We start from the raw sequence: 26,217 nt of genomic DNA on the forward strand, positions 1-26,217 counted from the left end.
GGAGTGAGGAGGTGGAAACAAACCTGCCCCCAATTCTGGTTTACCTGGTCAGGAAAAGCCCTGGTCAGAGGTTGGCGGTATCAGTGAGATACCGATAAGGAGTGAAGTGACTCTCCCACCCTCCGCAACCCACATCCAGAAAAGCAGTTGCTAGAACCCTCCTCTTCTCGGTTTGGGATCAGGCTTGCCTCCCCTCCCAGGCAGAAGGCTTCAAGGTGCTTTCTTGAGTCTAGCTTAAGTCCCTCCTGCTGCAGCGGGAGTGAGCTGGGGCTCCTGGCGTCCGGCCCCCTTACTCTGAGGCCTCTGACTCCTGCAAGAGGAACTTCTCTGACATCTCGGTGATTTTGATCACGGGGCCTTTTTTGTTCTTCTTCTTCCGGGAGGGGGCTCTCAGGAGGCTGGACTTGGAGGCAGCTACAGGGAACACAAAGGGTGGGGGAGGGAAGGGACTGGAGGTTGGGGGGGTCTCTTAAAATGATGCCTTTAAGGTTATGACCCCCCATCCTCTGTCCCCTTTCCCGCCGTGGGTTCTTAGGGCAAAGCAGACTCACCAGTTCTGGATCTGGACTGGGTGGCGCTGACCACGGTGGCTGAAGGCAGGTCCATCCTGGTGAGGATGGATATGGTGAGATATGAAGGGGACCTGTGGTTAGAGCTCCCCTGGGACTGGGGGCCGGAGGACTGGCACATGGGTTGCCCTGGGTTGCCCTGCTGTGTGACTCCGGCTACCAGCCTGTCCTCTCTGGGTCTCTGCCCCCTCTCCTACATCAATGGGTAACACTTACCCAGAACTCATTAGTGACAAGCACTTGCATGCAGAACTGTGGGCCGTGTTTATGGCCAGTGTTTTTCCAGATGGAAATGGACAGCCTCAAGTCCTTGTTTGTAAGTGGTCAAGTCTGGGCATAGACCCAGGCCTGCCAGGCGTGCAGTGCCATGCAGAGAGGGAGGCTGATTGGTGCAGGCCTGGTCCTCCATCCTTTCTCTCCCCAAGCCCCGCCTGCTGGCCCCACGCCGCCCACTGGCCCCACCCCTCACCGGCTCTCCTCGCCCTCCACCAGCTTGCTGTAGGTGGCGATCTCGATGTCCAGGGCCAGCTTGGTGTTCATGAGCTCCTGGTACTCGCGCAGCTGCCGGGCCATGTCCTTCTTGGCCTGCTGCAGGGCCTCCTCCAGCTGTGCCAGCTTGGCCTTGGCGTCCTGGAAGGCCAGCTCACCCTGCTCCTCGGCCACCTTGATGTTCTCCTCTAGTTTCAGGCACTGCAGCCAGGAGCACGGGGGGACAGGGTCAGTGGGTGGGATGGGCCAGGGCCCACCTCTGCCCTTGGTGGGGATGTGTGTGGGGTGATGGGGATAAGCAGCAACATTTCTGGGGGTGGTAATGGGTTGCATTGCAGCAAGAGGGAGTTCAGTTAGATCTCAGCAGACACTTTCTGAGGGCCACCCAAGAGAGGTACTAGCCGCCAGAGGGGCCTGTCCCAGTTTTCCATTCAGGGCAGCATTGTTCTGGAGGCTGTCCTGCTACAAGCTGGCGCAGGCGGGGAAACTGAGGCACAGAGGAGCTCAGGGTCACTCAGTCAGTTCCTGCGGGTGCTCACACGTGACTGTGTACATGTGTAAGTTCCTGTCCTCCCTGCCCTGCCCCCAGGTGGGTCCCCCAGATACTCACGTGGCTCTTGATGGAGAGGATCTGGGATCGGAGCTTCTGGATGCGCACGTTGAGGTCAGTGATCTCGCTGCGGCTGCTCTGTAGGCTGTTTCCGTACTCAGCAGAGCGGGCCGCGTGCTCCTCCAGCTGGGGGGCGAGAGGGGAGGTTGGGGCAGCTCTCGTGACCCTCTCTGAAGCCCCTTCCTTGGGGAAGCTTTTGCTCTCTCCTCCCCACTCAGCCCCACCTTCTCGGAAGCCCGCTGCTCCCACACCAGCTGCACCAGGTCCCTCTATGAGTGGCCTCTTCCTGGCTGCCCTAGACTAGTGCCCTGGGCTGTGCCCTCACCTGGCCTGACCTTCTAGGTGGTAGCGCCCTGTGAACTTCTGCAGGGGCGGAAGCTGTTCTCCCCAGCCCATCACCCTCTGGGGCTGGCATGGTGCTGGGCTTGCCGTTCTCCACACTTGCCTATGAGCCAACTACTGGGCTGTACCCCCAACCCGCCCCCCAGTGCTGCCCCGTGTTCCCCATGTCTCCTGTGCATGCTCAGCAGCGAGGGCTACAGGCCCTTAGCCATCACCAGTGAGCCCCCCTGCCTGCTGCCCCCACTGCGGTCAGGCCCAGACCTGGCTCCGGGAGTACGCCTCGGCCTCCTCCAGGCTGCGGGCCGCAATGGCGTCGTACTGCGCCTTCACCTCCTCCACGATGCCGCTCAGGTCGATGTGGCAGCGGCTGTCCATGTCCACGGTCACCGACACATCCTTCACTTGGGCTTCCAGGTCCTTCAGTTCCTGGCCAGGCACAGACATAGGGGTCTCAGGGCTGATGGGGGGCCACCAGGACCCTCAGCCATCCACAGGCCCCATAATCCTTTCATCCCCCAGGAAGTGGAGGGCAGGTACTCCCTTCCTGCCTCCCTGGAGAGATCCAAGGGTAGTGCCTCCCTGCCTGAATCCCAGCGTGGGCTCTTGGGAGAAGCTGGCCCTGCTCACCCACCCACTGGCCTCTCCAGGGAGGGACTCTTGGCTCCAGAGGCTCATCCTACCAGCCTTACTCCTCTTCAGTGTCCCTGACTCTACACTGTTGGCCACTCTGGGGGCCGTGGTGGTGGGGGGCACCTTTGTCCTGGCTGATGGGGAAAAGACCCAGGATGTCCAGGCCTCTGCTTAGTGTTCTGCCGTGAGCAGAACTGGCAGCTCTGCCTCCCCCATGGAGACTCCCTGAGGAGCCAGCGGGGCTGTCTTCATCTCTGGGCCTCTGAGACCGGCAAGGGCATCTCTCAGTTGTTGGGTAAATGTTGGAATGCAAGCCAGTGAATGATGAGGGGCAGGGGGCCTAGAGGGTGACACATGTGCCCTCCCGCCCCTGCCAGGGCCCAGGCAGAAGTGGCTTCAGGACTGGCCATCAGGAGGAGGGCTTGCCGGTGACCAGGACTCAGCTGCAGTCTTCATCCAATAGCTTTTAGGATCCCTCTCCTCCCTCCTCTCTGTCCTCTGCTTGGGGAGGACCAGCCCACCCTTTGGAGTCCCTCCTGTTCCTGGGGGCTCGTCACAGGCCAGGGTGTGTGCTCAGCACGTCCTGGGCATCCTCACCCGCATCCTCATAGGCCCCAAGTCAGCCTCACAGGACCCTGAGGGGAGGGGTCTGGGCAGCGGAGTGCAGGGGGACTCCAGGGCCTTGGTGCCTCTGCTCAGCTCTTTTAGTGTGAGGGAGGCTCTGTCTGTCTCTCTGTCATGGCTGAACCTGACAGCTCTCGGGCCAGAGCTGCGTGGGACTTTGTAGAGAGGAAGGGGTCGTCACAAAGGGCTGCAGGAGGCCTGCTCTCAGCCCTGGCACTTCCAGAGGTGCTCGGCAGCAGCCAGGCCTGAGCTGCCCCTGGGGAGGGCGTGCGACAGGGCGTGGGCCGAGTGAGTCAGGTGGCTGAGGAGCCAGCCAGGGAAGGGAGGACATGGGTGCAGACAGCACATTCACCTCTACCTTTGACCCCTATCTCAGCCTCTAAATTTTGGTTAGTATTCTTTTTTCTGACTCTCTCTGACTCTGTCTCTCTTTCTCTGTTTCTCTCTCTCTCTCTCTCTCTCTCTCTCTCTCTCTCACACACACACACACACACACACACACACACTGTCTTGAGTCAGGATCCCAATAAGGCCCATACATTGTAATTGGTCCACATGTCTTTAAGTCTCTCTTATTCTATAGATATCCCCCCATTTCTGTCCCCCCACTTTTTCTTTTTGCAATTTTTCATATTGCAAATACTGTGTTGCTGGGGCCTGTCGTGATGGCCACAGTCTGGGTTTGACTGGATGCTGCTGTCTAACATGCTTCTCTGCCCCCTGTATTTCTTACAAACAGCAGCTGGATCTGGAGGCCTCAGCTCTTGCTCAGCTTTTGCTCAGCTTTTGGTCTCATGACCTTATTCTAGCCCTGGTTTCTGACTTCTGGCCCTGCCTGGTCCTCCATCTGTCTTTATCGTAGCAAGACTATGGCTGAGCCTGTGGCGTCTACCTGCAGAGGCTGGTGCCTTGGCCTGCGGCCATGCCGCTCTGGCTGTGGGTGGCAGGTGGGGATGGCTCAGCAGCTGTGCAGGAGGCTGTGGAGCCAGGGGGTGAGGCTGCCACTAGCGTCCTGGTTTGGAGGATCAGCTCCTGGGAAGGGAGCTTTGGCAGCAGTGAGCATCTTGAGGCCCCTCTGGGGGGCATCTTGCCTCCATCCTGGATCTGGCAGGACCCTAAACATAGAGGCAAGCTGCTCCAGATCTCTAGGCAGGACCCTAAACTCAGAGGCAAGCTGCCCTAGATCTGCAGGCAAAAGCAAGGGAAGGGCCAGCCCTATGCCAGAGTAAGGTAGATGGTGTCTTCAGCCGCCGCCCTACCTTGCTGCCCTGGGCACCTTCACAGCCTGACGCTCCCCACATGAAATTGACATCCTAACCAGGCCCAGGCTCTAGACAGTTTAGAGGTGCAGCTTTGGGGCTTCCTTGGCTGAATCTGGCATCTGCTACAGGCCAAGGCACCCTCAGAATACCCTGTATCCGGACAGTTTCCCCGGCAGGGCAAAGGATGGTGGAAACCTAGCTGGTGGGACAACCCCATCAGATCCTTTCTGGAAAGAAGAGCAGGGTAAGCTCGAGCTTGGTAAACAGAAGCAGGAAATGGAGGGTTTAGAACATATGCAGACCTGTTCTGACATGCCCATCCCCCGGCGGCAGAGGGTATAACAATGCTGGCTGGTGTGGCGTGGAAGTGCCACAGTGGGGTGGGCCCTGTGGAGGCTGTGCACCCCCAAGTTGGCGAGAGGTAAGCCACAGTACAGCTTAAAGCTTCTCTCAGGAGCAAGAGCCTGGGAGCCTGCCATATGTGTGACCCCCAGGTCAGTGACTCTGAGGGGCCACTTACTGCTGCTTAAGAATACCACCACCTCTCAGTAGCTGGATAACCCTGGCCAAGTTTTGAAACCTCTCTGAGCCTTGGTTTTATCATCTGTAAAATGGATTTAATTCTTGAACTGAGAACAGCTAACATTTATTTAATACTTTCATGATGCCAGATATGGCTCTGAGTGTTTTGGGACATGTCACGACAGGTCATTGAGCCAAGGTACTATTATTCTCCCCACGTTATAGATGGGCAAATCGAGGCACACAGAGGGAAAAGAACCAGCTCAAGCTCACGCCATTACTGAGCCAGGATTCAAATCCAAGCTGCGTTAAGGTTGGTGCTCTCTTAATTGTTATCCGCACGTCTTTGGGCTAAGGATTAACCGAGATTAGGTCTGGAAAATGCTTAGTACCGTGCCTGGAATCTAGTAGGTGCTCAGTGAACAGTAGCTAGAATGCCATAGTTGTGGCTGGCAGCAGACAGAGCAGCCTGTTGCTAAGGCAGCGTTCCTGTGGCTCAGCAAAGGCACGGAGGCAGCTTAGACGCACCAGGTTCTGTGCAGGGATGGGCATCCCAGGAGGTGTGCCTGGCTGCAGGGGGTTGTCAGCAGATTCCATAGCTAATCTCCCTGGAACCAGAGTGTATGGGTGGGGCACGTGGCGTTCTGGCTGGATGCAGCCAGGCCCCACATGTACTTGGGAGCTGGAATGTGTCGTGGATGCTGGGGGGAGCATTTGTCCTCTCCCAGCCCGTGTCCCGGGAGCTGAGGGGTGAAGGGGCTGCCTGGCAGGCTGCGGTGTGTCACGCGCCCCTGACAGCCCATGGCCAGCGGCTCCAGGGGAGGCTGTTTTCTGGGACATATAGGCAAGAGAATAACTAAAAAATAGCCCATTAAAAAAAAATATTGATTCTATGTTGAATGATTACACTTTGGATATGTGAGTGAAATAAAAATATATCTCTTTCCTTTTCTGTCTCTAAAAAAATGTGGTTGCTAGAAAACTTAACATTCCACACGTGGCTGGCATTCTATTTCTAGTACATAGTGCCAGCTTAAAGGGTGATGGATGGAGAGAGACACACCTCTTGTCTCAACACCACCTGCTGCTCACTGCCCCCCAAAGTCCTGACAGTTGCTATAGTGGTGCAGAGCACCCACACTTCAACACATGCACCCCTTCTTTGCAAGTTGGTGGCAGCACAAACTAACAGACCACAACCCTACCCTTCACCCACACTGCATGCCCCTCCCCTGCACTCCTCTGGGGGATGCTCCCTGGCCCTTTGCCCCCCGACTCAGAATAAATTCCAGGGACACAGGGCTGCCCCTCCTTCAGACTGCTGCAGCCACAGCTGCATCCCCCTCGCTTCTGCCTGGGCGCCTTGGACAGCTCCTCCCTCTACCGCAGCCTCCTCTAGACTGGACCTTCCCCATCGGGCCTTCTCCACAGCGCGCACCATCTGTGAGATGCCCCTTGTCCTGGGATTTGATTCCTGTCACCCAGTTTTTTGGCATGACAGCACTTGTCACCCTCCGTCGCTCCTGTTCAGGTAAATCCCTGCTTGTTCCCTGTCCCCTCTTGCTAGTTGTGCCCTCCTGAGAGCTGGCGCTTTGCCTGCCTCTCTTACTTCTGCAGTGTCAGTGCAGAACTGTTACTCTCCCTCTTTTACAGATGAGGAAACTGAGGTACAGAGAGGAGAAAAAACTTGCCCAGACTTATGGAAATGGTCAAAAAAAAAAAGCTAGTCAGGGTTGGCGGTCACAGGCTACAAAGCTGTGGGCTGCTGGGACCTGGGGGCTTTGTGGGTGTGCCCCGGGCAGTGCCCAGCTCTGTCCCTGGGTAGGCCCGGCCTCCCTCCCGCTGGGTCTTCACACCCGCAGGGCCTCTGTCCTGGCTTGAAGCTTGGGCTCTGGCCAGCTGAGATGTGTGTAAGCAGTGTGGGGCACAGATCCGGAATGCTGGCCCTGGTGACGTGTGCTGGCCCCCACCGGCTCACAGAGAGTTTGGCAGAGACACCCTGAACCCACTTCTCAGGCCATTTGTGGGCATGGTGCCTGGTCAGGCTCACCGCCAGGCCCCCTCCTGCGGTCACAGATGGACTCAGGCCCGGGACACCCGGCTGGGGCTGGCGCTGCTGGAAAGGCTCACTGCCTCAAGGGCCACCTTAGCAGAACTTTCTGATCGCGGTGGTGACTTTGACCCCTACCCTGACCGTGGCTGTGTGGCTGAAGCTCGGCACCAGCTGTTGGCAGCACACCGGGTCCTGGGCACTGTCACCCCAACAATGGACCTGCCGGTTCACAGCTGAACTCAGCAGCACCCCATACCTCCTCACCCAGAAACTGGGGATGTGGAAAGGGGACACACATCCCAAAGGATGCCGGGATGCGGGCCGGGGAGAGGTCCGGCAGGGCCCTCTGCTGACTGCACTGGGGCGCGCTAGGCCTCCTTGGCCAGGCTCCACCGAGGATGTCGGGACACATTCTCGTGAGAACGTGTCCCTAAGTATTTATTGCATTGTTTTTGTTCCCAGAGAAGCTAGTGTAGTCTGGGAACATGAGATTATAGGTCTTCCTGCCTTCACCCAGGACGGGAAGGTGGCGTGCGGGCCTGTCAGAGCTAGAGCGCGGTGCCTCGGCCTAGACCGGGGAGTGGAGAGAAGAACGCAGTGAGAAGGGCTCTTCAAGGCCCCCTGGTTCCCTGCCTCGGGCCACCTCCTGAGAGTTGGCGGCAGGCCCCCTGCATGCCCTCAGCAGGTACCCCAAGGCCTGGTCCTCCCTGAGAGGGCTGCCTCGGGGGGCCCCAACCAGGCTCCGTGCAGGGAGTGACGACGGGACCAGCGGGCCGGCGAGAGCGGCGCGGGAAGAGGTTCGGAAGCCGGGTATGGCCGTGAGTGCGGACACCTGCCCGCCCCGGCGGCCCGCGCCAAGGGCTGCTGGCTCTGGGCTCAGCGGGCCCCGGGCCCTGCCCTCACCTGCTGGTAGATGGTCTTCATCAGCTCCACGAAGCTGTGCAGGCCTTTTAACTTGGTCTCCAGTTCGGTCCGCCGAAGACACTCTGTGTCCAGATCCTGGGGGTGGGAGCAGTGCTGAGAGGGGCAGAGGGACGGGGGTTCCCGGGGCAGATGTGGGGGTGGGGGGGTCTCTGCTTCCCGGGTGAGATAGGGCGAACCCCAGGGGGGACCTGGCTCGGGGGAGAATAGCAGGGTGAGGACAGGTTCCTATCCGGGCGTCCGTCTGTGGCCCGGAACGTGCCGCCGAGGGCCCTGCTTGGGGCTTGGCCGGGAAGAGGACCCAGGGCCGGCGCGGTACCTTCTTCAGCTGCACGAAGGTGAACTCCATGTCCGTGCGCTTGGAGATCTCCTCTTCATACCTGGCGGGGGGCGGACAGAGGGCTGCTTGTTGGAGGTGGTGGGAGCATGGGGTTCGCTTAGCCCTCCTTGGATGGGGCTCAGGGCCTCTCTTGGCCTGCTTGGTGCCGTGTGCCAATGAGAAAAAAAGGGGCACTTTCTGCAGGTGGATGCAGCCCCTCATTTCCTATGACACCCCTTTTCCTGATGACAGCCAGTGACGGCTCTGGGGAGCAGGGACACATGCTCCCCCTTTCCTACCCTCCCTGGGCAGCCGGTCTCCGAGGGGCACCTGCCCCCTTCCTGGCTCTGCTCCACATTCCCCGCCTCCAGGAAGCCTCTCCCGAGGGTGCAGCCCCTCCACTCTGGCACTTTGCACCTCATCTTTTCCCTCTTTCCTCCCCTGAGAGTCTTGGTCGCAAATAAGCTGTGCTCCCACCTCACCCTCCTCCCTGGCTGTGTGGGTGGCGGCCGCCCTCACACTCCCTCCAGAGAGGGCAGGAAGTATGGCCTTGGCCTTCCCGGGAACGCACAGGGTGCTTTGGAGCGGGAGCCCTGCCTCTTCTCGCTGGGCTCCCTCTTTCACCATGTGTGAGCGTGCTGCGGGGGATGGGGCTGATGAAGTCCCCCCCAGTACCTCCCCATGCAGCTGCAAGCTCTTCTCCAAGGATTTGCCGCCTCCTTTTCTTGGAACAGTTTGCTGTGGGATGGAGGGGGGGGACCCCTGCATCCTGAGCTTCCCTCTTCCTCAATCCAGACACTTGTCTTGGCGCCCGGGGGGTGGGGGTGAGGTGGGGTGGGAGGTGGAGGGTGGGAGAGTAGGGGGGTAGGGGTGGGGTAGAGGGGTAGTGACGGGGGTGGGTCCACCAGCCTCAGACTTCTGCCCCATCAGCGCTGCCTGCCCCAGTGGCGCTGGGGCTCCTGTGCCTTCCTGTTTTCTTCCCCCTTTCTAGGGAATGCCTGAATCACGGCGGCTCTAATTATAGTCGCCCGTCTGCCCCAGTCCCTGACCTCACCGCAAGGGCAGCGTCACCATCGCCCACGTCAGCCAGCCGGTGGGCCAGCCACCCCTCGGGCCTTCTTCTCCAGCAGCTGCCCGAGTGGCTGAGGGAGCAGGCCGGGGCCTAGGGTGGGGGGAGAGCCAGAGGGCACCTGGGGCTCTGAAAGGCGGTGTGCTCAGCACACACTCTCCTCGGTGTCCAGGCGTCCAAACAGGACGCAGGTTGTGGGGGGCTCGAGGTGGGTGGTGACTCTTCTGCAGTCAGAGGACTGCTTGGGCCAACAGAATGCCCCCAAAGCTTTACCTGCACCCCATCTGTGACCCTGAGCCCTCAGCTGAGCGGTCCTGCTGCCCCCTTTTTACAAACGAGGAAATGGAGACAGGGGGCGTGTTTCCAGCTGGGGTGCTGTGCTGGTTAAGTGTGGGGTGCCAGAGTCTCACGACTAGACTTGGCCTCATGTCCTGGTTTCCTTGCTGACCAGCTGCGAGACCTTGGGCCAGACCCTTGAATGCCCCTCAGTCATGGTAACAGTGAGGGTAAAGTACGAGAACACGTGAAGTATTTACCACAGGCCCACTAGCGCGTTTACTGTATCATCGTCAGCGCTGTGTGCTCCCACCCCAGGCACGGCCCGGGCCTTCTGCTCAGCCCCCCAGCATTTCCAAAGAGCATGGAGAAGGCCCACTGCAGAGAGAGCTCTGGTTCTTTGCCTGCCCGCCCCGGGTCCTCAGGGCTGGGCTCACTTCCACAGGCTTACCCTAGAATCAGGGCTCTGAGGAATTCCCTGACCAGGGGACAGGGGTCTGGGGACTGGCCCTCACCATGGGACTTATTAGTTGAGCCTCCCCACTCCCCCGCACCATAGCAGAGTTCTGCTTGCTCGGGGCTGGACCTCGGGGAGAGCTGTCCAGTGGGGTCCTCTGAGGTGCCCAGCCTCCTCCTTATCCCCCTCTGCCCCCTCCAGCCCCCGGGTAGCCTTTGCTCCTCCCTTCTCATCGGCTCCACCAGGTTTCAGCTCCAGTGCACCCCTCAGTCAGATGCTTTTGTGCTGCGAACAGCTCTCACAACTGTACGAAGCATTCTTGAGTCCCTTGCTGGGTGGCCCTGGGCAAGTTGTCTCCCCTTGCTGGGCCTCTGCTTTATCCTCAGTAAATAGAAGGTTAGTTGGCTGATCCCAGGGGTCCCTGCTACATCAAAGCTTTTGGAGGAAGTCTCCATCCCTTTAAAGGCTTAAGTGATACCATCTCCCCTGTTCCACCCCTAGTCCTCTACCCGTCTGCCAGCCACCAGCTCCCAAACCCGTTCTCATTCTCGGACCTTTTTGGCTGTCACACCCGCCCGCCCTCCCCCCCCCCCCACACACACTTGTTTATTTCTAGGAGTGAAGCTGATCTCATCGGCCTTGCAGAGGCAGGGCACACCCCTCCCTGGCAGGGCTTGGCCTGGCGTCTCCCGGCACTTGGGGGCCCCGGATGCTGCACAGCCAAGTGGGAGCTTCTCTGTCTCTGGTCTGCAGACCCAGAGGCTCTCGGCCTATCCTCCCTCAATGTGGGCGGGCTCCTACCCCCAGGGAGGAAGAGAGATCCTGAGTCTGAACAGTAAACTCAGGCAGCAGTTGGAAACCAGGCAGCAGGCCAAAGCAGGAGCTGAGGCAGATTGCAGCAGCAAGTAGTGTTTGTGCAGGACTTCCAGTGACAAAGTGCCTCCGTGGAGGCGACGTGGTGGGCTCACAGGAGCAGGCTGGCGTGGGGCACCCTGTGGTGAGGACAGGGACCTACCACGCATGGCTGTATTTCTGGGGACAAGCCCCTGCCCTCCACAGGTCTCTCTTTCCTTCCCTATAAAGGGGAGATCCAATGCCCCTGTCCAGCTCTGCTTTTCTCTGACCCTTTGAGCGTCAGAGACCTTCTCTGTATTGGTGAAATCTGGGGAGTGGACATGGTCTCCCTCGTCTCGGTCAGGTGTCTAAGTGGGGCAGCTCACTATATGCAGTCAGATTCCCTGTGTGTTTCCCTAGGACTCGGTGGGCAGGCCTGGGGGACAGGTGGTCCCTAGGCCAGGGAGGGGCGCTGCCATTAAGATCAGCGGAGGCCAGGGTTGCAGATCTGGTCTGTTGGCTGGGAAGTTCCAATCAGATTCACAAATGGGGAAACTGAGGCCCCCAGAGAGGGGAACAGCTTCCTATGTGAGCATCCTGGAGAGGTATCGGGCTTGCTGAGCCACTGCTCAGATCCCAGCATCCCAGCAGACTGACCCCACCACCTAGCCCTTAACCACTGAGCTGCACTGCCTGCCAGTTGCTTGTCCATCTGTCTGTCCCGCTAAGGTGTAAAGACTTCTTGCAGGCTGGGGTCATGTTCCTCACATTGCTAGTTTCCAGGTTGACCATCGAGATCTGCCGTGCATTACCTACAGGGGATTGCTTCTTCATTCAAACAAAACCCATGTTTTTTGGGTCCCCTGCCTGCACTCTGGTCCCTCCCCTTTCTAGCACAAACAAGATAAAAAATCCCAAGCAAGATCCGAAGCACGAGCCCATCTGTTCATTCAGGAAGTGACAGCTTCCCCACGAAAGGCGAATCCAAAACTCCCGTCCATTTCTGCCTTCTCTGACCCTTTGAGTGTCGCCAGCTGGACATGCGGGCGAGAACAAGTGTATTTATGGGTACAAGGAGGAGGCAGGGGTAGTGCCCAGGGGTAGCACATGGCTTCACTGTGAGCTAGCGTAGGATTGACTTCATTGCAAGTCACTGTGGGGGTGGCGGCGGCTGTGGGGTTACTGCCACACTATTTAGAATGAATATGCCTGGACAAAACGACCATTCTTTAAAGAAGGTTCCACTTTTTCCGCCTGGGGAGGCCCCCTGGACCTCGCACTGGGTACAGCTTGATCCCCACCCTCAATCCCTGTCCTCGGCTCCCACAGGGACACTGACCTGATTCGAAACTCTTCCACCTTCTGGAGCACCTGCAGCAGGTTGGCCTCCAGCTGTCCCCGCTCCTGGCTCACTTTCCGCAGCTCCTCCTGGAGCCGACACTGGTGATCCTCATACAAGTGCCCCAGATCGAAGGGGGCCGACTCCTGGGTCTGCAGGAAGCGCCAGCGGGTCTCCAGCAGCTGGTTGCGCTGTTCCAGAGCTTGCACCTGGATGGGCAGGAGGGCTGCGGTGAGCGGGCCAGGCTGGGGCCCAGGCTCCGAGCCCCGCGGGGGCTGCTCTGGGAAGTGGCTGCTCATCTGCTCGCACACACCCCGCTGGGCCTCACTCAGCAGCCTTCAGACCACATTTCCAATGACTGATTGTTTAAACTGAAGATGGTGCGATAAAGAGGGAATCGGAGGGAGGTGGGGCCAATTAGCAAAGGTTTCCCGGACGTGGAGCAGGGCCAGGGCCAGCGAGACAAGGGAAGGGGAAGTGGGGGGTGTGTGTGTGTGAGTGTGCCAGCGATGTGACAGGCTCTGCACGCCTGCCTGGGGCTTGGGTGGGAGACCCCAGGGAACGTGGGGTGTCAGAGGCCCGTTGGTCCCCTCCCCCCCTCGACAAGCCTGGTCTCATCTTGACATGGAAACTCAACAGGCTAGGACCTGGTTGGTTTTAAATGCTAATCCTCCTGACAACCCTGGACTTGTAGCCTCTCCAAGCCTCAGTTTCCCCAGCGAGCAGCTGCGGATGATATCACCCACTCTGCCGGCTTCCAAAGGCGGTTGAGGGGAGAACCTGGGATGCACTTTGGAGCAGTAACAATCGCACAAGCTTCTGCAGCCCCGCCGTGTGCCTGCTGCCTGCCGGCTCGCACTCGTCCAGGTTCCCCGGCCACCCCGCAGGGCAGCTGCACGTCACAGGTGAGGAAGCCAGGCGCGGAGAGGTTAACTAGTGTGCCCAAGAACGCAGCTAGCACGGGGCCTGGAGTCCAGGCACTTGGCGTTTAGAATCTTTTAAGCCGCAGTCTGTGCCTCCTGTCTGCAGCTGGTGGCACTGTGGCCTTGGGGCCCACCTGCCTGTCCTGGGTCACTTCTGCCTCTAGTTAGAGCCAGTTTTGCCCTGAGGATAAAGACTGGGGGGGGGTGCTGTAGACCCAGAGGCTCCTCTAAAATGCTCCCTCTTCAGGTTCCCTGCTGACTTCTACGTGGCTCCCAGGCCCACGTTCATCAGGGTCCCTGGGGGCCGGCCCAACCCAGCTCTGCCCTCATCGCTCCAGATTGCAGCTTCTCTCAGGCACTGTCCTTTCTGCCATTCCAGATCCTCCCCAGAGCTCCTCCCGGGTCCCTTCCCGTGCAACCCTCTGAGACGCCCCTCTTTCCTCCAGCACGAGGCCCCACTTTATCTGTTCCTCACCTGAGCTGCCCTATCATCTCCCTGGGAAGATGGGCAGCCAGTTGCACCCCTTTTTGTGATCCCCCATCTCCTGATGCCCAGGACGTGGGTAGGCCAGAGGCAGAAGGGGCGACAGGGCCAGACTCCTGGACGGTGTTGGCCTGTTGTCATGAGGATGCTGTGACAACAGCCCAGCGGTCTCCCCTGTGACCACAGCAGAGCCTCCTCCATGGCTGGCGTGAGCTTCCCAAATCACAGCCAGGAGCCTTTGGGATCAGATGGTCAGTCCTTGTCACTTACAGAGGAAATGGTGGCTTAGGGTGCCAAGTGCCATGTCCAGGGTAACAGCAACTTGGTGCCGGAGCTACCTAGACAGGCCCACCTGATGGTCTGTCACAGGCTCCTGAGTGTGCCTGCCAGGGGGGCTGTCCTCTCTCTGTCCTGCCCTCCTCACTCCCCCAGGCTTTCCTGAGCTACTCTGACGCCACCGGAAATCCCCTTTGACGTTCGCAGCAGATAACACCAGCAGGATGAGGCCTCCTCACTAGACGAGGCCTCTGTGGCTGAGCCCCCCGCAGCTCCCGTGTGTGCTGGCTGGTAAGCTCTCATGGAAGCCCAGCTTGACGTCGACATGGTGCTGTAGTCAGTCAAACAGGTTCAGTAGGGACGGAGGTCAAGAGGGTGTCTGTCCTGCTTTGTGTGAAAAGGGACGGTAGCGCGGGGTGGGGGTGGGGAGGAGGTATCTGTTCACCCCACCTTCCCTCCGTTTTGACAAGCAGGAACCCCATGTTTACACTGAGGGTGGGGTGAGAGGAACGATGTGAGGCTCCTTCCTCCACCCACAAGCAACCAAAAAATCCTTCACAATGGGAAGTCCTTCCCTTAGCGTAGCCTCGACCCCCGCTGCTGCAGCCCTGGCCGGTGCCCACACGGTATGGTTTTGGCAACCAGTTCAGACAGGGGGCACTTTCGGTTGTGGGGGATCCGGGGCAGCCCCCCCCCACCTTCTGTCCTTGGGGGAGCGGCTTGTTTCAGTGGGTGGGGATAGAAAGTCATCCCCCACCCAGGACCTTCTCCGGGGAAGGTCTCCTCCCTCGGAACAAAGCCTAGGGAGGGCCGGTAATCCCTGCGCCCTGTGAGGTGCCAGGTTAATTGCCTCTCGCCTGTCAAGGCTTTGAGTCTTTGCCTCTTGTTCCCCTTCCTCCTTTTCTGACCCACGGATCGGACTTGGCAGCTCTAAGACGGGCGGCAAACATCCATCTTCCTCCCAATTTTACGGATGAGGAAACCAAGGCCCAGAAACGCAGAACTGACTGGACCTGACTCTGGGCCACCCACGGAAGCAGGCCCACAGCAGGGCGGGCATGTTGGAGAGAATGGAGCCCCCTCCAGCAGGAGGCCGACCACCTCCAGGCTCAGGGCCCTAACCCAGGGCCACAACCCAGGGGCAGGCTGGTCCTCTTACTCAGGTGGGGCCCAAACAGGCAGAAGTTGGCTGTAACCAGGTGGCCTCAGGCTCTGCCAGGAAGGGCTGCTGGGGCAGGGGGATGGCTCCAGTGACTTCCAGGGGCCATCCAGCCCAGAGGAAGACATTGTACCCATCCCTCTGGCTCCAGGCATTTCATTGCCTTCTTGGCCGCCCCCTCCAAACCTCCTTAGGCCGATAGCAAGCAGCCGATCCTCTTACCCCGCCCATTCTGTGGATGTGGCCATGGACCTCTCTGCGCCTTTCACTTCTTCCACCGCTGCCTCTGCTCATCTCCCCCCGTCTCCTGGCTGCAGCAGTGCCAGCTCTTAAACTGGCATGAACTCAGGGCTACCCTCAGAGCAGAGTGGGCAGGGAGGTGGAATCTGAGTGCAGAGAGGGTAGGTGTCTTGCCCAAGGAAGCACAGCTGCAGGTCGAAGAGCCAACATTGTCCCAGGGCCCCTGCGTGGTCCTGGGTATCCTGCTGCCACCCTCTTCCTCTTTGTCTCCCTCCAACTCCTCCTCCTCCAGCACAGTCAGAGCTGGAGGGTGTCCTTCCTCTGCCTGGAGCCGCACCCCTGCACTGGTAGGGCCTCCGGCCCCTGGGCCCCTACACCTCTCCCCAGCCCTGGGCTGCGCCCCCAACTCTGAAGCTCCCCCACCCCCCTCCCAGCATAGCCCTCCCGCCTCCTCATGCTCCTGGGCCAGCTGGGTGTTTGGAGCTCCTGAGGCCAGGCCCACTTGTCGCACTTTCTGCTTTCCAGACAGCAGCAGAGCCGTCACGTCCACCAGGTGTAATCTACGTGCTTTTCAAAAACGCATCCCATTTGATTCTGACAAGCCCATCACACTGCTCAGAGAGGCTAGACAGTTTGCCTGAGATGACACAGTGGCCAGAGGTGGGGCAGGATTCGCGCCTAGATTTTGTTCTTCCTGTTTGCTCTTTCCCAGGACACCTGGAGGACACGCGCTGACAGACCTTAGCACTGGTGGATCGGGTGGGACTCCTCAGGCGGCTCCCTGGCCGTCAGGGTCCCCAGAGGACTGGCACCCATGGGTCCTGTTGACCCACCCTGTGGAGCACCTGTCTCCAGGCCAAGGCTTGAGGGTTGGGAGGCTCCAGTTCTGCTAAAGCCCCCCGAGGCTGTAACCCTGGCCTCAGGCCAGGACCCCAACCCCTTATGCCCACGCACCTCTCCTGCGCCGTGGAGAGGCCCAGGTGATGGCAGCCCTGGGAGAAAAGCCACCCATCTGGACAGAATCACACAGCTCAGGGAAGCCTTCCTTTTAAGGGGTTAACCTGGCTTGGAAAGGGGGGGGGCTCTGCAGAGACCTGCCTCCCAGGCCAGTGAGGGGCTCTGAGCACCCCAGGCAGTTGTGCCCCCACTTTCACTTCCCCTCTGCGTCCTCCCACCCAGGGCACCCCAAGTGTGGGGACAAATACTGGTCTAGGCACATGATAGGGGAAGAAAAGAAATGTCCCCTACCCCGGGGACCGCTGGTGTGCCTCACAGGCCTGAGTTCATGTCCCGACTGTCGGGACCTTAGGCGAGGGCCTAGCCTCTGGGCCTCAGTCTCAGGGGAGTGCGGCTGTGGGTAAGTGACACTCATCTGTCAAGGCCCACAGAGACGGGAACTCCCTGCTCTCTGCCCCGCTGCGAGCGCCCACCTCGGGGGCCGCTAGCAACCTGCAGAGGAGCACAGAGCAGGCGAGCGGGCTGCAGAGAGGGGCTGGGCCAGGGAGGACGGGCTCTGGCTGACTGGGACGGTAAGGCCCAATGATACTCAGCTGGAAAGTGGGCACAAAAGTCAGTTCTTTCATAAGGATGGGAGGGAAACAGAAATACATAAACATCCAGCAACGAATCAGAGGCAGAAGTCACTGTCATCACTGCTGTTCCTGGCAGGGCAGGAGGGCTGGTCAGGGGAGGCTTCCTGGAGGAGGGGATGAGCAGCAGATTTGGGAAGTGGACAGGGCTCCTTGCAACTCTTGAAGCCCTTGCCTTGGGCAGAGATGGACGTGAGTGCTCCAGCCCAGCGTGCTGGCCACGGTAGTGGGCCCAGGAGGTCTGGGTACAGGAACTCACTCCTGCTACTCAGGTGGGTACAGGAAGCTGGGCTGGCAACTCACCCCCTGCATTCCTATCTCCTGACGTAAGCTGCATCCCTGCTCCCCAGCCTCCTTCTGGCGGCCACACACCCCCTGGCATTATCTGTGTTTTGAGTCCGGGAAGCTGAGTGTGGCCAAGGCTTAGACAGAAGGATGACCCTTGAGAGGTCGTCTCCACTGTCCACCTGCCTTGGAGTGGGGTTGCAGACGGTGCCTCCGCCAACCATTCCGACCCGGGGGCTCCCCCTTGGCCACAGAGCTCCCTGACGTCCCCACCCGGGGGAGTGACTTCAGACCACACAGCAGGTTATTATCCATCTGGGGTTCCCTTACTGCCCTCATCCAGGCGGCTCGGGGACTGCCCTCCCCATATCTCTGCTCCGAGCCAGCCTGCCTAGTTAGCAACACCAATTCCCCATTGGCTGGAGGCAGGGGTGGGGCCCGATGCTCAGGAAATCAGAGCTCAGCCACCTGCCCAGGCCTGACTTCTCCCGCTTCTGCTCACCTTGCCAATCAGGGAGGCGAATCTATCATTGAGGACCTTCATCTCCTCCTTCTCCTGGTTCTTCTGCTGCTGGATGGTCGGGTCCACCTTGAGGTCCAGGGGCACCAGCAGGCTGGTGTTCACGGTCACCTTGGGGATGGTGCCAGCCGGCCGGCAGCCTGTCAGGCTGCGGGAGCTGAAGCTCGGCCCGGGGGCCCCGCAGCTGCCCCATCCCGAAGTCCCGGGCCAGGGGCTGCCTGCTGGGGTCGCTTCACAGCTGCTGAGGCTGCTGAAGCCAACAACGCAGGAGCGGCAGCTCATCGCGGCCCCCGGGCCCAGGAGCGGAGGGCGCCGGGATGAGCAAGGGAGCCTCGGAGGAGTGGCAGGCAGCTGGCTCCAGTCGCAGGCAGGACAGGCTGGGGACTGAGGCGCAAACACCTGTTGTACAGTGCTCATTAGCTGCAGGAGGCGGGGCGCTCCAGGCCGACCAACCTGTTAGATGACGGGGCGCCGCCCCGCCCCCGGCACCACGACCCAGCTTCTTCCCAGGGCTGGGATCTGCTCGAAGGAGGGGGTGTCCACAGGTCCCCCCAACCCAGCCAGGCCTGGATCCAGGGACAGGGACAAGACTGGGCTGGTTGGCAGGTTGGGTGGGGGCGGGGAGGCAGCCCAAAGACGGGCATTTCAGCAGGGCACGAGAAGAGAAGAGAGAGGAGAGCAAGGTCACCTCTCACCGCAGCCCTCGCGCATACCTGACGGCTGACGTAGCCGGCTCGCATTCTTCTGGAGAGGATGAGGCAAGCACCGGCCCTGAGTTGAGGTCCCTCCTCTGCACCCCCCACCCCTACCCCCAGGACGCCACGGCCGCCTGGCGTTAGAAAACAGCACCTTTATTATTTATTATTTTCTGGCGGTACCAAAGAGTCTCCCTTGCCTCCCTCCCTCTCTTCCTTCCGCTCTCCCATCTTTCCTGCCTTCCTCCCAGCTGCCATTTATTGAGCACCTACTATGTGCCTTACATTGTCTAGCTAGAGAGGAAATAGATGTCAAGGGCTCTTGGCTTTGGGCAGGAGAGACTTGGGTTCAAGACTCAGACTTCTCCCCTCGCTGGTAAACAGGGTTGAAAACACTGGTCTCCCAGGAGGTGGCGTGCAGGGCACCTGCAGGGCACACAGCCCTCCGTCGGTGGTGGCAAAGACCTGGGCCGCCATCGCAGCCAGAGTTGGTGGGGGCGATGGACACTGCCCCCAGGGCTCTGGGCTTGGGCGCTGCCCCTTCGTCCCCCTCCTTCATCTCTTTCCTGTAGTGGCCATTTCCGCCTCCCTGGGCACAGGCGCCCGTCCTGAGACCACAGACTTCCTGAGGCTGTGTCCCAGGCTCTGATGCCAGGGGTGGGTTGACCAGGTGCTCTGGTGATCAGTTCCTGTCACGGTGTCCACGGAGTCTGCGAGCTGTCCCTCCCCCGTTCAGGCCCACTCCTTGGCCCACTCCACCCTCCACTGTCTCTCCCCTCACCTGGTAGCTGAGTGGCCTTGGTCCAACTCAGCACCCTGACCGCCTCCAACCTTCCCACCCTGTGTGCCGGGTGGGGAGGGCTGTCAACAGCGCTGGGTTCTGCCAGGGCCAGCACGTTCGTCAAGTATGTCCTGAATGCTCTGCAGCCAGGAGCAGCCTCAGCCCTCATGGCAGCCACCGTCTGAGGCAGACGCTAAATTTCCCTCAGTCCTGGCTTACAGAGGGGCACGCTGGGCGCCGAGGAGCTAAGTTCCTAGTCCAAGGTCAGGCAACTTATCAGTAATGGACTTGAACCCTTTCTCTTATCTTGGCCGTGGAGCCCGTGGCTGCCGGGAAGGGCGGTGGGGATAGGAAGCCAGGCTGTCTTCCTAGTACCCGGGGCTCTGGCCCGTGCCCGGGCTTTTATACGTTGGATGCCCGGTTCTCAATGATGCCTCTGGGTAACGTAAGACTCCGTCTCCTTCTTCCTTCCGCTGACCTCAGTGAGCCTCTGAGCCGTGACCTGGCATTGCAAGGCCGCGCCTGGAGCCTGAGCAAGGTGGCTTTCTTGTGGGGGGGGTGTGTGTGGAGGGGCTGCCCTCTTTGCGGCACGGTGGGCACGCTTGGCTGAGCCTCTGGTGGTGGGTGGGACCTGGGTCAGCTTGCTGCTTCCTCTCTGCCCTGGCAGTCTCCCTGGGGTGCAGCTGTCTTTGGTGGTTACTGCTCTGGCTGCCAAACAGGAAGAGCAACAAAAGAGCCCCAAACACACTCCACGAAGCACCCACTTTCCTGCCCACCCTTACCGCCATCATGCTTCCCTCCCCCGAACTGGCATTCTTGGGGGTCAACTGTACAGGCCTGTCTTTCCACCCTCACTGAGGACGGATGTGGAGCCTGAAGCCCCCACCCAGGGGAGCAGGAGGCGTGGCAGGGGTTGGGGGATGGAAGGTGGAGGGGGTGCAAAATTTTCCATCTTCTGGGAAGTTTAGGTATCTGGACAGTCTCAACTCCGCCCAGACGCACTCACACACAATCCTGCTCGCGCTTCTGCTCAGGGTTGAGCTTGGGTCAGCCCAGCTGGGGACAGCAGCTGGGTGTCTTGTGCTCTTGGGATTCTGGAAGCCTGTCCTGGCTGGTCCTTACATGCTCTGGAGACAGAAACCTCAGACCCCTCCCTCCACCTCAAGCCTGCCCTTTGGCCCCTGGCTCCCTGTAACTGGCAGCAGGACGCAGCCCTGACCGGCTGGGAGTCAGAGAAATGCAGAGGCAGGAAAAGGGCCCGGTAAGGAAGGGGGAGGCTTGGGCAGGGATGCCCAGAAGGCTCTTGAATGTGTCCTCAAATAAGCAAAGGGGAGTTTTCACTCTCTGCTTCTTCTTTCCTTCTATTTCTCTCTCTGCATCCTTCCTCCCGGCCTCTGACCTGTCTCCTTTCATTCTCATCCACCTCTGCAGCTCGCCTCCCTCTGAGCGCCCTGCCCACTCAGAGTCCTAGCCTGGGGCCCTGCCATCTCTCCGCCCCGGGGGAGGAAGGGCGACTAGGATGCTTCACCGTCACGGGATGGCCTGATGGGAATGGCATTCCTGTGTCACAGTTTCAGTCCCTGTGCCCTGCCCCGCTTGGCCTGGAGCCTGGCGTGTGAAGCCAGTAGGCCTGGAGGAAGGCAGGACAGCAACACATAGTTGCGGGGTGAATGTTCCCGTGAGCACATCCCAGCCCGGTTCGGGCTCTGGGCGGGATGTGGCTCTTGGGAAGATAGGCAGGACTCTCCAGGCAGGGGAATCTCAGCCTCACTCCGGGGCCTGATGAGAAGGCTGGGCCTCACCTCCAGGAAGTCTTCCCAGATTAACGCGCTCAGTTTTCTATCCGTCTCTCCTCTTCCCTCCTAAATGCAGTCCCCACCTGGGTCAGGCCCTCCCCCTGAGGAGGCTGGAAATTCTGGCCTCCTTTTACTGGACCGTCCCTTTGAGCAGACCAGTCCTGAGGCTGCAGGAGGGAGGTGCTGCCAGGGGTCAAGTCCTGGGAAGGGGATGATCCAGTCCAAGGGTTGGCGGCCTTTGAGCAGCCTGTGGCTGTGTGAGAGGAATTTCTGAGGGCCCCACAGCTGGGGATTGGGGAGCTGGGAGTAGATTTGGGAAGGTTAAGGGGGAACTAGCAGCAAAGATGGAGAAACTTCAGGGTGCCTATTAAGCCTGCACACGCCAGGCAGGCTGTGGAGATGAGGGAAGAGGCGTGAAACCAGTGGAGACTGGACGCCTTCGAGAGGGGCAGCGAGCAGAGGCTCAGAAGAGGAGGAAGTGCTGGGCGGTGCGGGGGTGTTTCAGGCTAGATGGTGGCAGCGCTGTGGGACGAGAGACTTCCCGGGCATGATGATCACGAGAGCCAGGATAACCAGCCGTGCCCGGGGCTCCGCGGAGCAGGCCCTCCTTTCGAGCCCAGCGCCATCAAGCACCACGTTACTGTCTAAAATCCTCTAGGGCTCCCCAGGCACTGATTATGGGTTAAGGTCTGGAGGGTTCCTTGGAAAGTCAAGCAAGATCCTCTGCTGGTGTTGCCTGCCTCTGCACGGCCCCTCCCACGCCCACCACACGGGCCCTCTTTCCTTGCCCCGAGTGGCCGCACGCGGTGCGGCGGCTCAGACACGGACATCTCCATCGTCACAAGCGCTTCTGCTGGACGGCGCTGACCGGCAAGGACGGCGCCTGGGGCGGGCTGGAGGCTGCAGACTCCCGGAGGCTGTGGACAGACCAGGGGGTTGCAGACAGAGGCGGTGGCAGGACCTGCCGACAGGAGATCCGGATTCTGGCCTGGCCTCTGCTGCTTACCAGCTGTGCGGTTTGGGGCCCAATATTTGCCTTCTTTGGGCCTCAGTGGCTTATAAAATTAGGTTGTATCAGCACCCGGGTGGCTTTTGAATGAAATCATTTTAATTAACAATTTCTCCCACTTTGGTTCAGCAAACGTTCTGGGAAGCTTGTCCAAGCCCTCACCATGCCAGGTGCTCAGCTCCAGTGTGCTGGGGAGGCCAGGCAGGCGCGGGTGATCTAGCACGAGGGTAGGCCTCTGGGGCCAGGGAGAGGTGAACCTAGGCTAATTACACTTTCCTGTCTTCGAAGCACTTAGGTCAATTTGTAATTATTTGTTGTTGGTTGTTTACTTGTGCCTGCCTCCCCGGTGAGGTTCTAGGAGCACAGGGACTGTGTGGGTGGTTTTGTTCCCTTGGTGTCTCGTGCCTGGCACAGTGCCTGGCACATAGTAGGTGCTCGATCATCATTTCTGTCTAGAATGATTTCTATCTGGAATATCCCTTTTCCATAGGACACTTAATACCCTGTGTTCCAACACAGGCTGCAGCAGACGTCACGAGCTCTGGGGTGACATGGAGCAGCAGATCCTGGCTGCACTGGGAAGACACTCCTGTCTCTGCAGGCCAGCCCTGGAGCCCTGTCCCGTGGGGCCTGGCTCCTGTTGGGTGTCATCGTGTCACCACTGGTGGATTCCCAGAGGGCTGGCATCCAGGTCCCCAGTTCCTTCTCAACCTTGGGGAACTCAGACACCCTCCTGCCAGGGCCACTTACCTTAGGGGGGCGAGAGGATTGATGGTGCTCCCTGCAAAAGCAAGTGGCAGAAGGAAGCCTCCGGAGCTGGCAGACGTCCCATGAAGCCTAGAGTTAGGTCAGGGTTGAGACCAGGGCACCATGGTGGCCAGGGTTGAGACCACGCCATGGTCCCTAGGTCCCTCTCCTTCCATGTAAGACCCAAGGCTGGAGCACAGCGGGTAAGTAAGTCCCCCCCACCCCGGTCCTGGTTGCGGGAGGTCCACCCTGCCTGGGGAACTGTGGCTCATGCTGGATGTGTGGGTGCTGGGTTCAAGCCAGTGGCGTTTCAGCGTGGGTGCCAGGCCTGTGGGTGGAGAAGGGGAGGAAGAGGGATTGCTCAAAGGGAAACTGGCGGGAGGGTCCTGCTTCCTTGTGCTGCTCACGGCCTGCGGGGAGACCGAGGTGCAGCACAGGCCCCTTGTTCCAGGGGTGACACCATGCCATCTGCTTCCTTCTCCGGGTCCCAGCAACAGGGGTCTCAGTGACCTCCCACCTACTCCCCAATGTGCTGCCCAGGTGACTGGTTGCTGAACCCATGACCACAGTTCCTTCAGGGAAGCTGGTTTCTCAGGCCCCAGACAAACACTCAGTGTTTCTCCTCCCTCCCACATGCACCGTCTTCTGTCTGCCTCTGAGTCTGCACTCAGCCACCCCGCCTGCTCCCTCCCTGCAGGAAGTCTTCTCAGATAGCCCCCCAACCTACAATTGTCCTTGAGCCAGAGAGCTCTCCAAAGCTGCCTGGGACGGCAGGGATTTGCTGTGTACATGCTCCATCGCCACTGGCATGTAGTAGATGCTTAATAAATAGTTGTTGAGTGAATGCGCGGTGTGCCCTCTATTGCCCAGCACTTGTTTCCATGGTGCCCTGAGGCAAGAGTCTCTCGCCTCCCCCGCCCTTCCCTGAGTGCCCCTGTGCCTGGAATCCTGGTCCCTGGCCAGTGTGACCAGGAAACACTTCTGTGATGCTCCCGGTGCCGAGCCCTGTGTGCAGCAGTGGGGCCAACACTCGGATCAATGTTCTCCTGATAATTCCAGATGCCCTCTGCCTTCTAGACCATTCCCTCTCAACCATGGACTCTCTTTCCATCCAGCCCTGGCCTCCGGGTCAGTTGCCTGGCTGGTTCCAGCCTCCTCACCCTCTGTTCTTGGCACCGCACACAGCTATTTAGGAGGGCCCCCTCCCTGGGGCTGCTTTCAGAGAGGAACAAAGAGGGACTAGAAGGCTGGGGTGGCTGACAAAGGCAGGCCCAGGGGAGTGGTCGGGCATCTGGAGACACTTATTTGTGAGCCCAAACAGCTTCCCCGCTGCAGCCGCTGCCTTTATCTGCCCTGATTACAGGCCGAAACCACACTGCGCTCCCTGCCCGCGGTCCCTGCTGCCTCCCTGAGCCTGCCCCACGGCAGCAGCCTGGATGGTGCGGCCACCAGCCCTGCAAGCTGCACCAGGCGGGGAGACCCCACATGCAGGGGTGTCCCACTCCGCCAGGGATCCTCAGAGCCTGACCGGGCACACAGGGGAGTCCCAGGGTGGCTCTTGAGAACCAGGCACGGAGCACCGAGCCCGGCATACGTAGGAGCTCGGTGGCTGAACTCTTTGCCCTTGGCCTCTGTTTCTCGGACCTACCCCTGCAGGGAGCTGTGTCCCGCCACCCCACCCTCTGGGTGCCTGTTGGGGATCTCCTGGTGAGGGAGCTGGGGGAGCTGTGTCTCAAGAAGAAAAGGAAGAGGAAGTCCTCTGATGTCCCACAAGCAAATGAGTGCCCAGGCAGGGAGGCAGGGCTCACCCGTGTGACCTGGTTTTGTCTCCCCGTGATGTGGGGCAGCCAGACCTCCCTGAGCAGCCAGGCCTCCCTGTGCTCCCATTTTGCCCGGAGGGATTGTGGGATTTTTTTGCCTTCAGTTGTAGCTCCCAGCCCAGGCTTCCTCTTGTCTGGACTCCTAGCCCCTGAGTGAAGCTCTGAGGCTGAGAGGGAGAGGCGGGGGGACTGGGCAGAGCCAGGGCGGCCAGAAGAGCAGGGATTGGGGAGGAGGGCAGGGTGAGAGGAGCAGAGGGACCAGGATGGGGGGCTGGGCCCCAGGGTGGTGGGAGGGCTCAGGACAGGGCCAGTGGGAATCTGATGGCCTCAGCTCCTCCTGAGCTGCCATTTGTGGCCCCCTGAGTGGACAAACAGCGCTGGGCAGCTAATGAGTGTTTTCCAGTGGCAATTCCTCTATGTGGGTTTATCTTCTGGGTCATCGCCATGCAGTCTGCACTTAGCAGGGTAATGGCAGGCTGGGCCAGGGCCCCTGCCCTCCCCCTGCCCCAGGGCCCTGCGAACAGATGGCAGCAGATGGGGCACAGGAAGGCAGGAACAGGAGGAGCTGCGCCCAGCCCTGCCCTGCCGCCCTTTCCAGGGTCGGGTCGCTGTAGGTGTGTGTGGTGCCCGTCCAGGGACTCTCCAGACACCCCCCTCCCAGCCGTACTCTGTCCCTCAGCCCCAAGCCCGCAGAGACCCTTCACTAGTCTCTGCAGTGTCTTGCCGCCCTTTCTCCTGCCGCGCTCTGCTCCTCACCATCCTCGGGCAGCTCAAGGGGGACAGGTCAGTACGGCCGACCAGGACCTTCCCAGCCTGCTGTGCGGTGCGGAGCTTCCTGCATGTGGCTTTCTCTATCCCGGCGACCGCCCTGGGGGAGGAGCTATTTCTAGATTTCAGTTGACAGGGCGAGACTCTGGGAGGTTAAAGACTTGCCCTGGCTCACCCAGGGTGGTAAACAGAACAGTGGACCCCCAACATGTCCACACCCTAATCCCTAGAACCTGTGATGTTATTACCTGACATGGCAAAAAGGCCTTTCAGCCGTGATTATGTTAAGGATCTTGAGATGGAAGATTATCCTGGATTATCGGGGTGGGCCCCAGGTAGCCGCGAGGGTCCTCTCAACACGGGAGAGGGAGGCAGGCGGGCGAGGGCCTGCGGGAGCCCCTCGACTGGACTCGCTGGTGCAGGGGCGCCGAGGGAGGCGCGGATCTTCCTCTAGTGCCTTCCAGAGGAGGCAGCCTTGCTGGCCCCTGGATTTTAGCCCGTGGAGACCCGTTTTGGAAGTCTGACCTCCAGGCAGGGGGTAGTGCAATTCTGTTGTCAGCCACAGAGTTCGTGGCAGTTTGTTCCAGCAGCAACAGGAAGCTCGTACACTGAGATGGCAGCGCAGCGAGGATCTGAGCCCGGGATCAGCCTCGGCGTGGCTCCCCCAGACGTACCTGTCTGCTGCCACTCTCGCCTGCCTCTCTCTCTGCCTCTGCTCCACTTTCTGAACTGGAAGTGGGGTCCCCCACTTGACGCACCAAAGCCTGCTGGTGAGGAGGGTGAGAGGATTCAAAACTGGGGCAGAGGCT

At 60.0% G+C, this 26,217-nt stretch overlaps 1 protein-coding gene across 2 annotated transcripts; it reads right to left on the reverse strand.

The window, feature by feature from the left end:
• Window positions 1-289: 289 nt before the first annotated feature.
• Window positions 290-18,074, reverse strand: KRT80 (keratin 80; the record flags this gene model as incomplete). Of its 2 annotated transcripts, none has more annotated exons than XM_084256384.1 (9): window positions 290-414; window positions 552-607; window positions 1,039-1,259; window positions 1,669-1,794; window positions 2,272-2,436; window positions 8,005-8,100; window positions 8,342-8,402; window positions 12,317-12,525; window positions 17,775-18,074. In XM_084256384.1, the coding sequence occupies 9 exons, from the start codon at window positions 18,072-18,074 to the stop codon at window positions 290-292; spliced, it is 1,359 nt and encodes a 452-aa protein (XP_084112510.1). The 2 variants fall into 2 exon arrangements, with proteins under 2 accessions (XP_084112510.1, XP_084112511.1); XM_084256385.1 differs by lacking the exon at window positions 290-414 and adding an exon at window positions 415-449.
• Between the last annotated feature and the right edge of the window lie 8,143 nt (window positions 18,075-26,217).

The sequence above is a fragment of the Talpa europaea genome (genome assembly GCF_964194135.1).
Source record: "Talpa europaea genome assembly, chromosome: 15".
Lineage (NCBI taxonomy): Eukaryota > Metazoa > Chordata > Mammalia > Eulipotyphla > Talpidae > Talpa > Talpa europaea.